General features: G+C 40.1%; 1 protein-coding gene across 1 annotated transcript in view; it reads left to right on the top strand.

Annotated features, from left to right (window-relative positions):
- The window catches only part of BAIAP2L1 (BAI1-associated protein 2-like 1), a 52,397-nt gene that overhangs the window by 20,931 nt on the left and 18,330 nt on the right, over positions 1–13,136 (top strand). The window contains exons 3-7 of the mRNA XM_012731903.1: positions 6,821–6,882; positions 6,988–7,059; positions 8,294–8,431; positions 8,856–9,008; positions 11,187–11,354. Coding sequence (XP_012587357.1) covers positions 6,821–6,882; positions 6,988–7,059; positions 8,294–8,431; positions 8,856–9,008; positions 11,187–11,354 — 593 coding nt within the window. The remainder of the gene's footprint in view (positions 1–6,820; positions 6,883–6,987; positions 7,060–8,293; positions 8,432–8,855; positions 9,009–11,186; positions 11,355–13,136) is intronic.

The raw sequence follows: 13,136 nt of genomic DNA, 5'->3' as shown, positions 1-13,136 counted from the left end.
CAATTTACTATATATATATTAAAAAAAAAAAAAACTTAAGTGGCTGCCCTCAGATTTGTAGTAGATTTTACATCTAATCTAAGTCCACTTTCAAATACCACTTCTTGGGTAGCACAGGTGATTTATGACAGTATCACCTGTCCTCCTTCCCTTCCCTCTGTAAGACTGTTTTAACATTCATTTCACTTACCCATAAATTGTAATCATTCAGTACATTGTTGCTGGGATTATCTAGATTTTTTAAAAAATTTTTATTTACTTCTTTTTATAACTTCATTAATGCTCTTCATGTCTTATGTAGAGCCAAGTTTCTGACCTCCATGATTTTCTCCCAGAACTTCGATTTCCTCTGTTGTATTTCCCCTGCTGTTTCTGGGTTTCTTTTGAAAATCCTTCCAAATAAAGCCTCTCAGTTGTAACCCACTGTTATTATTATCCTGTTGATGGGTGGTGTGGCAGTATTAGAGAAGGGGAAAGTTCTGTTTAAACCTTCATTTATTTTGTTTTGTGGAGTATTTTTTTTAATTTTTGGTGGGATAAGACCTTCAGAAGATTTTCTTAGCCTTGTTTGTTTCTCCTTACCTGAAACTGGTAGGCTGCAGGGGGACTGGAGTTAGCCAAATGACCTGCCCCAGATCATCAGATAAGGCTTTAGTGAGGAAGTTTCCCTTGGCCTGGCCTTCCTTAGGCTGACAGAAAAAGAACAGAACAACTCTGGACTGACCTAAAAATGATTACCCTCCCCACCCCATACCACCACTGTGTCCCAGGGGAATTTTCTTCACTTTTTCATTCTGAGAACTTGGTGGGTTACTAGAGGTAAAATTCATGAAAATGTGGGGACAAGCAAGCATTTATGCAGACATTTATATATTTTAGAAATGTATGAGATTCCTCCCAATGATATCAGTACATATATACATTTTCTAAATCCTAGGATACATCTAAAGCAGGATTAGAATTATTAGAAACTTTGTACATGTATAAATGTCTTACAAAGTAGTTTCTATTATAATATTAAAGTTAATACAAACATTTTATTTGAATGTAAAATATATTTTGGGATATGAAAAAAAAAGATCCTTCTTAATACCTTCTTCTAGAGTTTTAGTCTTAAAACTCTGGTCAGTTAATTGTGTTACCCCAATTTATGGAGATGTAGCCTTTTCCCCTGATTGATCTGTTTTGGTTTCCTTAGTCCTGAGGCTGAGTCCTTATTCCTTAACTATGGCCCTTCTCAATTCCATTGGGAAGTCTGTACCACCAAGTATTTCTAACTTGGTGGGACTGTGTATCCCTATCTCTTTATCTGCTGAGTCTCTGCTCAGATCTCCAACCACATTTCTTGGTCTTACCCTGTGCGTTTTGGCAAGGATTTATGAGGTTTGGGTGTTTCTGCTCCATTGTGTGAGTGTTACACAATTTATCCATTCTAATGTCAGTCGATGACTTCTGAGTTGCTTCTGGGTTGGAGATGTTATAAATAAAACTGCTATGAATATTCTCATGCATGTCTTCATGAATACATGTTCGGTTCTCTTGGGAATTTATGAGTGGAATTGCTGGGTCACAGGGTAAGATTTGTTTATCAAAATTGTCACTGTTGCCTTTTCCGGAATGTTTTGTAAGTGGAATTAGGCAGTATGTAGCCATTTTGGTTTGACGACTTTTATTTAGCATAATGCTTGAAAATCATCCATGTTCTATCAGAGTTCATTTCTTTTTATTATGAGTAGCATTCCATTAAATTATTGAAATGAATGCTTAGAGCATTGATTTTTTTTTCACTCATTCTTTTCTAAAATATGCAGTTTAAAGCTATAAATTTCCTGTTGTATCTTACATGCTTTTATATGTTGTACTTTATTATTTCATTTCAAAATAATTTTTATTTCCATTGTAGTTACTTCCTTGACTTGTGGGTTTAAAAGTGGCTTTTTTCAATGCATAGACATTTTCTAGTTATTTTTTGTTAATTACCTCAAGTTGAATTATGGTGTGGTTAAAAAAAAAGCTCAGTATCATTTCAGACCTGTGATCTGTAGTGAAGCTTGCTTCTGCCCCTTTTTAACATTCTGTGCTTGATTTTAAGAATGAAGTTATTAAATATAGTTCTCTGTATATGTCCACTGGATCAAATTTACTTATGTCATCTATTATCTATACTGATTCTTTTTTTGTACAATATTTGTTCTATTAATTTACTAAATGAAGTCTATTAAGGTTTCCTACAGCTATTGAATTAATGTAGGTCTATAATTCAGTTTTGGTTTAAATATGTTGAGACCATATTAATAGATACATAAAAATAAAATTTTTTCTCTCTTCCAAATGAATTGAACTTTTTGCATTATGCAGTTGACTTTTTCATCTGTTATAATTCTTTCTTGCTCTCTTTGGCTAGTTTGTCTTGCTTGATTTTTTTTTAAGATTTATTTATTTATGCACATAAGAACTGGGGTACAGGCCAGAGGTACTGGGACATGGGGTGAGAGGATTCACCAGAGACAGAGTGTGGAACAGAACAGGCAGATCTGCTGAAATCCACTGCTGAGGAAAGCAGCAGTTAAGACAGGAGAGGTCTGCTGCGCCATGTAGGTCAACCCCCTGGCCAGGGATCTAACTCAAGCTGCAGTTACTATGGATAGCTTCATAGTGCTGAACTTTAACCCCTTGTGCCACCAAGGAGACTCTGTCTTGCTTGATTTTAATACACCTATATCAGCTTTATTTTGGCTAGTGTTTGCCATGTATTTCATTCCATCATTTTGGTGTTACTTTTTTAACCCTAAGAAGTTCTGCATTTAAACTGGATTATGTAGCACATTTATATTCTGTCAATTACTTTTTGCTTTCTACTGTCCCAGTTCACTTATTCTCTCATCCTCTTTTTGACTGATTACTTCCCCCCTTCCCTCTCTGCTAGTTTGGTAGTTACATGCACTTTATTCTTTAGTGACTTCCTTAGAGATTTCATCACGTACCTCAGCATGATTTTTTTCTTATCAAAGTCAAGATATTACGTGGCACCTTTACTGTCATCTCAGACAATGAATAACTTGAATTCTTCATAATTCTAGTTGTAGAACGTGTTTGTCCCATTTGTTTCCTTAAGGTGGTAAAGTAACTAGTCTCCATACAAGACATTTAGTGCCATAGTTGGTTAAACCAGAAGTTAGACTCAGGGAGGAGTGTTCAATGAAATGCTCACCCTGTCTCTCCTCTGACATTATCCTGACATGCACTGTTCATTCAGACATGATCAGGGACGAGTGCCTCGTGCTGCATCCAGGGACTGTGGGGACAACACTAAGCTATTGTCAGGCACTGCTGAGCCTTTCAAGTGTGGTCACAGGCCCATCCTCAGCGACTACCTCTGACCCACAGAGGTTGCTTACCATACCCACCTGTGTGTCACTTGCTTCTCCTTCTATTTTGTTTTCTCCTTGTCACATTTGATACTTAGAAAACTATCAAAAGTATGTCCTTTTTCCAGTGACATTTTTCTGGTCAGATTTACCTTAATCCATACAGTATAACTTTAGGGAAGTGGTAGGTTGCCTAAAGTTGCCTTTGTTCTTTTATTGCCTGTTTCTACTTCAAGTAACATAGAGGCAGTAGAGTGTGATTCAGTCATTGTTCTGTGCTCCCTGGAATAATCAATGTGTTCTGATTAATCATGACCAAATATAATGACAAAGAATATGTGTGCCTGCGTGGTCTGTGCTTCTCAGATCCAGTGGTCTCCATCTGTTCCTCTAAATTTACATTGTGAGTTAATGAATTAACTTGAATATAATAGTAATAGTGCAACAACCAGTATTTCAAATGAAGACTTACTGTGTATTCATACCAACGGTACTATTTGATCTTTGTTACTTATGTCAAGTTCATGATTTTGAACTCTATATATATTTAAATTCCTTTAACATTGAAATTGAAGAACATGATTTATTCAGAGTGAGTCACATTACTGTAGTTACCATGAATTGCTTTGCAAAATGTTGACTCAAAACCTAAAAGGGAAAGAAGGAAATGGTTGGTCCCATACATACGAGATCCTGTGATTTCTGGGATCCACATGTTTGTTCCTGTTGAGGCGTGTTTGATTCTGCTCCATTAGAATCTGAGCTGTACTTTCTCAACTGCCCCTTTCAAAAATTTCTTTTTCTTTTCATATAATTTATGGGAAAGAAGGTTGCAGGGATAGGAGTAAACAAATCTATGTGATCCACATTTTAGACATAAAGTAACACTATATTTAAGAACAAACTTCTGCAGGTTGAACTTAAACACCATTTTCATTCCTGTTTCAAGATACCACTTTGGTAGTTTTACCTAATAGCAGCAAAGATGTCTTTAGCCCCTTTTATGGCCGAGGACTCAGTGACTGCTGCTATGAGGTCTGCGTTTGAATTCCATGAACTGTGAGGGACAGGATTCACTAGGGAAAGGGCGGGTGTTCATGCCTGCCTGCAGAGTGAATGGGCTGCTTCACAGAGCCTCCCACCAAGCTGCCTGCGGGGGTTGGGGGAGCTTGGCACCCAGTCTATGGTGCCGGTATGTCCACAGGAACAACCACATTAGCACGCACTTCTGTTTTGGCAACACACTTCCCAGAGGTCCACATTGTATAAGGTGGTAGAAATACAGTTCATGACCTTACGGGGAAAATGTGACTGCTTGGCTTCTAAATTACTCATAATTGATTTATTTTTAGAATTATTTTTAAACTTTTTAAAAAGTAGCTTTGATTTGCTAAGAATCCATTGCTTGATTTTTCAAATACTTGTGTTTTTTTTCTTTCTTTTCTTTCTTTCTTTTTTTTTTTTAACATCGTTATTCCTGTTTTTTCATCTCCAACAAGACGCTATTTGTGGGTTTAAAATAGATGTGAATGTAACTCAGATTATTGCAGTATCTGAAATGACAAATTCATGTGGTCATGTTCTTGGTCATGTGAAGGCTTCCTTTGTGAAGAGTTCTGATTTGTTTACTGCTGAGCTTTAGGATTAATTATGGGATAAATGTCATCAAGGATGTTGTGCGGGTACCTTGACCATTTGGAATGGTGAAACTACAGGTGCCAGGGATGTGTCTGCCCTTGTGTTCATGCAGCTGGCTGTTCTGTTAGAGGTTCCTAGAATGCCATGGTGTTTCGGGATTTACAGGTTATATAAGACATCTGATCTTATTACTTATAGCCTTATAAGATTTATACTCACAGGAGAGTCTCTGTCCCTACCACCTGCCATGATTATTTTAAGCAGCACTGTTCATGTTGGGCTTGGTGCTAATGAGCAAGTTTATCTGGACACCACATGGGGTGGGGTCGGGGCAAGAACATATTTGCATCTGGTAAGATTCCTGGTATCTGTAAGGGAAAAGACCTAGAAGAGAACAAGCTGGGGTCAAGAGAAATGACAAGAGCTTGAATGAGGGGAGGTGGGAAGTTAAGGAGATGCATAAGAGGTCCAGCTGGCCGGTTTGACTGTTGGGGGTGGGAGGCACTTTTGGGTATCTCTTTCCTCAGGTCTGGCAGAACAGATTATTGGGTGACCATAGACTTCACATGTCATTCCCACACAGACAGGGAAGGGCTGGTATGTTTGTTGTCTGAGAAAGCAGGATGAGTAAGGAGCAGGCTTCCATCGTGGGGGTGGCACCAGGAATGAGCATGACACATTAAGTGAGGTGTCACCCTGGAGACTGGCAGATAGGACCTGACATTAGAGACATGAGGTGAGTTCATTTTTAGACATGCTGAGTATGAGCTGTCTAATGGGACACCCAGGTGGACATACACAGGAAGGAGCTGACTTTCTAAGCCTGAAGATGCAAGAAAGAACGGACTGCCGATTCAAGAGTCAGATGTCCTAAGTGCTTCCAGAACAGGGCATGGCAGAGTCATTGTGTAGAGAAGACAGCTCAGGTCATCCTCTGGTCAGTGTTCTTTATCTTTCCCATATCCTACCATCGGCTTAATTTTAATTCCCCCTCACCTAAGCCCTTCAGTTTGCCAAAGAATTTTCTATCTCTCCAAGCCACCAGATCAGCCTAGCCTAGTACATTTGTTGTTTGTTGTGTGGTGGTGATTGTTCCAAATTATTTCTTTATGTTTCCCAGCTCTTGGGTATCTGATCTGTTTGGCTTCTGTTAACAGAGGCTCTTGTTCACCTTTATTAGAGTTTGGTAGCAGAGATTCCACAGCCGTGGATTGTACAATGTGAGCTTTGCAAATCAGTGGACTTGTCTTCTGTTGTGACTGTACTTACATCAGAAAATTGGTTTATTCTTGGGAGATATGAGACAGAGCAGTGCCCTGCAGGGTTTCTTGAGGCATTAATATTTTCTAGGACAAGAAAAGATTCAGATGAAATAAAAAAAAAAAAAGCTAAAAAGCTTTATAATTCATGCTTGGCAGATAATCAGATTACTCCGGGGATTAGATTAAAATAAGTATTTGTTCCTATAGTTAGTTACTATAATGACTAAGTTAATCTTTTGCAGAGAACTTCAAAATTAAACTAGATAAATAGAATTCAATTAGGAAACCAGTAGATATGGAAAAAACAATGTGAATTTAAAGACCAAGTTGGCATTCTCTTGATAAGTTGTAGAATAAGCTTGCTCTCGGCTGAGTCCCTCAGGATCCTACTCCCATCTTGGGGACACAGTTGGTGGCCCTGATGTCCCGGCCTGATGCTGACAGTCACTTAGGACAGCGATGCATTTGCTTTTATGATTTCACTCTCCATAATGGCTTTACAAAACCACATAATGACTTCCCTCCCCCTAACATATCTGGTTTTGTTCACAGGTCGTGTTCTTATAGAGATTTCCAGTACCCACAAGAAACTCAATGAGCGTCTTGATGAAAATGTATGTGAACTGTTTTAACATTTATAAAATCTATTTTATTTTTAAGCCTTATCCTATTGAGAGCCTCAAATATGATATGAATTTTTAATTCCCTTTTGCTAACAGTTCAAAAAATTTCATAAAGAGATTATACAGGAGCTGGAGAAGAAGACAGAACTTGATGTAAAATACATGAATGTAAGTACAGGGTTTTGCTCCACTCGTGAGTGGGGGTGGATATGATGCCTGGGTCCTGGCTTTCCCGGAGCTGTGCTTGACTGATCTGAGCCCAAGAGGACTTGCCCCACAGTTTACTCAGCAGCAGCAAGTGCACATGAGTCTTGGTGTGGTTTCTACACATATGCAGAAAACCAACAAGTACTCTTTGGGCTCCATGGGGTCATTTTTACTAACTCTTGGGATCTTTGTTTAAAAGAATAGAATACATTTTGCAAAGAATCATCCCTCTCCTGGAAAGCACTGTGTTCAAAAAACATACATGTGTGGAGGGCACCTTGACTGTATTCATGTGGCTGTTGCTTTTATAGCCACTCTCAGGGGTGTAAGTGCATGGGGAAAGGTCATTGCGGCTCCCTGGCTATTCATCAGAGACCTCTCCTACATGGTGTCTCTTGCCACTTTTGTGGCACTTTTCTCCTTCTGCCTGGCCTTCCAGCTCCAGCACAGAGGATTCTTTCCCTTCCCTATCTGCTGTGGAGTAGTTGCTTCCTTTGTCACGTGAAGGCCCCTTTCTTCTCACAAAGACCCTCATGTGGCTGTAGGTGGCATGGGTTACCCTGCTTGGTACCACTGCCTAGGCGTGCAGCGGTGCACTGTGTATCCTGGCGGAACACTGCTGAGTGCATTTCATTTAATACTGAGTGCTCTCAGTAGACAGTCTGATGTTTACCCTATAGAAACTCCACGACATACGCTGATTATCCTCACTGTACAAATTAGAAGGAAAATAGGGATTTTAGAGAAATTCAGTCATTGCTGAGATCACAAATGAGAGTGAGGCTAGAAGGATGTTAACTCAGGCATGTTAAACTCCATGCCTAGTGCCCTTCAGTGCTCTGCCACATGGACCAAGAATAACCAGAAGTGACCACACTTGTTCATGCTGTTCCTTGAAATCATAAATCTTGCATCAGTTAGGAACCTATGACTTAATGTTTATTTCTCCATGACACTTACTGACACCCAGTGTCTCAAAACCTTTGATGAGAGAAGGATTAAAATAAAAAAAATATTGTTGTCCTCAAAGAGCTGCCCTCTGGCCAGTGACCCCTCTCCCAAATGGGGAGTTCAGGACAAGGGGATAGCATGTGAGTGAGGGGTGTTATGGGCCAAGCTGCATCTAGTGGAATTGTCTGCGGAAGGGACGGCTTGACAGTGTGTGTGTTGTTGCAGTAAAATGTTTACCTTGCAGGCAACCCTGAAAAAATACCAAACGGAACACAGGAGTAAATTAGATTCTTTGGAGAAGTCTCAAGCTGAGCTGAAGAAGATCAGAAGGAAAAGTCAAGGAGCGCGAAATGCACTCAAATATGAGAATAAGGAAATTGAGGTGATCTTTTCATAGCTACCTTACTTTGTTGTGGGCAATCTGTAGGGTTTGCAATCAGCCACATGACTGCTATTTGGAACTGGGATTTGAACTTGCTTTCTAGCTCCAAAGCCCATGATTTTCCAGTAGATCATAGTCAGACCTTTAGAGCACAAAGTCATATTTTGTGCAGATTGCCCAATGGAAATGGCAGGCCTTTAGCAACAACCTCCCTTCATCGGTGAGTCAGGGATCTTAATGAGAAGGATGATATCTGCTCAAGTCAGGTTCCAACTTTATTATTTCCTCCAACGTTTGTCTGCATTTAGTATTTGCTACATTACCAAAATAGACTAAATGTAAAACTGGCAGAAGATAAATGTCAGGCCGTGCAACTGTTTGATTCCTTGTGTCATACGTGTGTAATTATTGTTTATTTTCCTAGTACATAGAAACCGTTACTTCTCGGCAGAGTGAAATCCAGAAGTTTATTGCTGAAGGTTGCAGAGAAGCTCTGCTCGAAGAGAAAAGGCGTTTTTGCTTTCTGGTTGACAAACACTGTAGTTTTGCAAGTCACATATATTATTATCACTCTCAGGTGGGTGTGATGGCAAATTATGCTACATGCATTAATTATGTGATTACTAATAGTAATGTTATTGGTTATTAATGTAATTTTAATAGCTATTGATAGTGTTAATATTAATAAATTATTCGTTAGTTATTAATAATTTGTTTCATAGTTAAATGTCCTTGAAATAACCTCACTTTCCACATATGCCTAATATGAAGTGATGGGCCTGTTTAGAAATGAAAAGATTCAAAAGAAATAGATTTTGGCCAACTTGAATATGTAACTTTTAGAAATTTAAATGAAATGGTGAAATATCTGCTTATAATACTTCATTAAATTAGCATACATCCATTAATTAAATATATCCATATTTAAAATTTCAGAAAATGATGCTTAATAATTGAGAAATGACTTTTCTCAATTACATTATAAGTCAGCTTTTCTCAGACTTTTCTGCAGCCCCAGCACCCATGTCTTCCCAGAGCCATGGGTCAGTCCCAGCAGACATCTGTCCCCCCAGCTGTGTGGTTTAAGATTTTTGCCTTGGTGGCAGGGGTGGGGGGAGGTGTGGGCTCCATACACCAAGGTGGTCCTGGAAATCGCATCAGAACGTGGTCACAGTCCCTTCAGCTTTCCTTTTCACGGAGTTTGTTTCACCATGGAGCACCTGGCTTTGCCATCCTTCTTGTTGGAGGTTATGACCTGTGGAGTCATTCCAAAACATACATTGGATTTCTCTTCCTCCTTTTAAAGTTACGAATTCTATGGACCTATGTAAACATCTGAAACTAGCATCTATTGAAGTTAAACATTTTTTGTTGTTCACAGTAAAGTAACTTAGAAAATGGTTCATGATGTGAGAAGCTTTGTAAAAACTTGAGTATAAGACAACTGCCTCTTTATTTGGAGGTGGGAAGAAAACCTGACCTATATGTTAGCATATCTGTTACATTCCATAGAGTTTTTGCAATTTTAAGGAATATTTACCTACCTAATCTAAATGCCTAGGATCTAAAATTGTTAACATAAATGGGCCATGATCATGGCCAGCGAGATCTTTTCCTACAGTGACACTCCCCCAGCTCTGGGTATCACCATCATAAGGCACCCGGTCTGTTTCCAGAAAACTTGTTTTGGGAAAGTCTTCCTTATCATTAACAGTGGGCTCCAGGTATGCATCTTGGCATGAATCAAATTGGCCTCTTTTCAAAATGAGAAATTTATTCAACTCTCTAAAAACCACTCTAAAGTGACCCAGTCCTTGCCATGGCTCCTTGGATATGGATGAAGCTGGCCCAAGCAATTGGTCCACAGTGTGTCAGTTACTGTCCAGGATGTGAGTGGTTTGGGAAGGGGCTTTGCCCTCCCTTAGCATTTACATCACTGCCCAGCCCACTTCTGATGAACCTAGAGTCTAAGTAAACTGTGATTATTGTGAAAATAGCTTCAAGACAGGTTTTAACTTCCCTTTCCCAACCAGATTGCTGCCCTGGAAGAGAGGTTAGTGGAGCCCAGGGTACCTCTGGGAGCCCAGTTTGAAGGAGCAGAATAGACTATGGGAACTAGAGACAGCTGCCTCTGCTCCTGGGGCCATGGGCTCTCATCTTTGTCACCTTTGTCTCTGCTTTGCAGCCTGGATTCCCTGAAAAGCATCAGACTTTGTCAGGTTGTACCCTCTGTACTATCCTGTACCTAAGAACCTGCATACCCTGCCTCTAGTCTTTCTGTCTAGTTGGTGAATTTCTCAGGCTGAAGATCTGATCCATTTCTCTGACAAATAAATCTGGTTCCCCCTGGGGTCAAAAAGTCTGCTTCTGATCACCTGTGTTTGGAGGTGCTTCTTTTAGAAGGAATGGGAGGAAGAAAGCAGTGATTGGCATTTCCAAGACCAGTGGAAAAATCCTCAACCCATCTCTTTTAGTTTTTGGACTTATTCTTAACCATTTACAATCCTGTATTAGTCTTGTACTCTGCATTCATACTGAGGGAAGAGGTACATTCCTTAGAACAGAGACCTGTATCCCTTTCAGCAGATAACATGAGCAGAAGTTCCTTTCAGCAGATAACACTCACCATCCTTAACTCAAAGCTTACACTTCTGGGAGCCAGTAATACATCTTCACTGGTGTTACTTGATGTACTTTTTGGTCAACCCTGAACAATGCCCATTTGGCTTCAGCTTTGTTTCTTTTGTATTTACAGTCTGCAGAATTACTTAATTCCAAACTACCAAGGTGGCAGGAAACATGTGTCGATGCCACCAAAGTACCAGAGAAAATCATAAATATGATAGAAGAAATAAAGACCCCACTCTCCACCCCAATATCTGGAACACCTCAACCCTCACCAATGATTGAGAGAAGCAACATGGTAAGAACCAGTTACCTCTTTATTTTCAATTCTGTATTTATATGATTTGGGCCAAATTTGCCTAGAGACCAAGGCTGACTTTATGGGGATCCAGGGTCCTCCTCATTACTTGTAGGGACCACCTCAAGCCACCTAATCTGGGGAGTGGAAGCAGCTGGGCCATCACTAGCTGCGGTTGGTTGAAGAACTGATGCAGCCCACAAGGCAGGTTGGGCCCTTCCCTTTCCCACTTGTGCTAGACAGCGGGCAGCATGGGCTTCTTTCTACCAGCTAGACAGAGGCATGGCACTCCCAGAAGTGCCTCCCTTCTACATCACCATGGAGAAGAACAAGGAAAATACAAACCATAACACCCAGTAGCAAGACTAGAGACTGCCATCCAATGATGGCAGAAACCAGAGTCACTGAACAGGTGAGGAAACCAGTATAAAAATGCACCCAAATCAAGTACTAGAACGACCAACATTGGAGGCAACAGAGCCCATAGGACAGAGGAGAAATCCTTAGAAAGAGATAAAAGCACACTATACCAACTACAGGTCTTGGACATTAAAAATGGGATTATTATTTATAGCTAAATGATCAGCTAGGATTTGCTTCAAAATAGGCTGGGTTTGGGGGAAGTGGATGTGACCTGCATGAAGTAAGTTTGGCTATGATGGGTAGTTGTTGAAGGGTAGTTGTTGGGTGTGTGCAGATGTATTGTACAGTTCTAAGTCTGTACATGTTTGAAATTTTTCTAAATAAGGTTCTTTTTCATATTCCCCCATTCAAAAACATTAAAAAATAAAATAGGTGATGGGTCACTGATGGTGGTGGAACTATGAGACTACACCTGAGGAGAGAAATCCAAAACTGTTCCAAAATTAATAATGATGTAAGAAAAATTCACTAGAAAACAATAAAAGCAGTAGATGGGCTCATTAGTAAAGTGGAACTACTTGGAAAATTGAACCAGAATATTCTTCCGAAGCACCGTAGGAAGCAGAAAGAGGATAAACACACAACATGAGACAAGTGGACACATGGGTGGTAGCTACTGCTGTGCCCTCAGTCAGCATCACCCCATCCGGTGTCCAGTAGGGAGCTCCAGTTCAGCTTGTTCTAAAACCAGATGCCTGATTTTCTCTCTAAACCTGCTCCTCTACAACCTTCCTTTCCCTTCCAGTAAATGTCAAGTTTCTCCTTCCAGCAGCTCAGACACATACTATCCTCTCAATGGACTTGCTCTTTTGTCTCCACTCTCAAAGAATGTCTCAAGTCCAGCCACTTCCCAGCCCTCCGCTGCCCTGACCACAGCCCTGCAGCAGTGACAGTGGCCTGCTGTCTGTTCATTAACATGGCAGCCAAAGTGACCCTCGGTGGATGGAAAAGACTAAAACATCAATAGTTCGTGGCCAGGTTGCAGAATTTTACAAATGAAGAGAAAAATCTAAAAACTTCCAGAGGGGGAAAACTAAGTTATCTTACAAAGAAAAGAGGTCCCCATTAATTCCAGATTTCTTCCTAGCAAAACAAGATGCTAGAAATCAATGGATCAGCGCATTTAAAATTCTGTGGAAAAAATATTTTAAGTGTAGAATCCTGTAGCTTAATGTACTTAACAGGGAGCCTAAAATTCAGACACCAAAAGTTGATTAGTGGTTGCCAGGGAGTTTCAGGAAATGAGGAGTAGCTGCTTAAAAATATAAATAAATAGGGCCCTCCCTGGTGGCGCAGCGGGTTAAAGCACAGCAATGAGAATCTAAAGCCGCTTCCGCATGAGTTCGATTCCCGCCTGCC

Source organism: Condylura cristata, unplaced genomic scaffold (genome assembly GCF_000260355.1).
Source record: "Condylura cristata isolate star-nosed mole 26May11 unplaced genomic scaffold, ConCri1.0 scaffold00032, whole genome shotgun sequence".
Lineage (NCBI taxonomy): Eukaryota > Metazoa > Chordata > Mammalia > Eulipotyphla > Talpidae > Condylura > Condylura cristata.
Note: the sequence above shows the minus strand (reverse complement) of the source record. Positions and strands in the feature narration are given on the sequence as shown.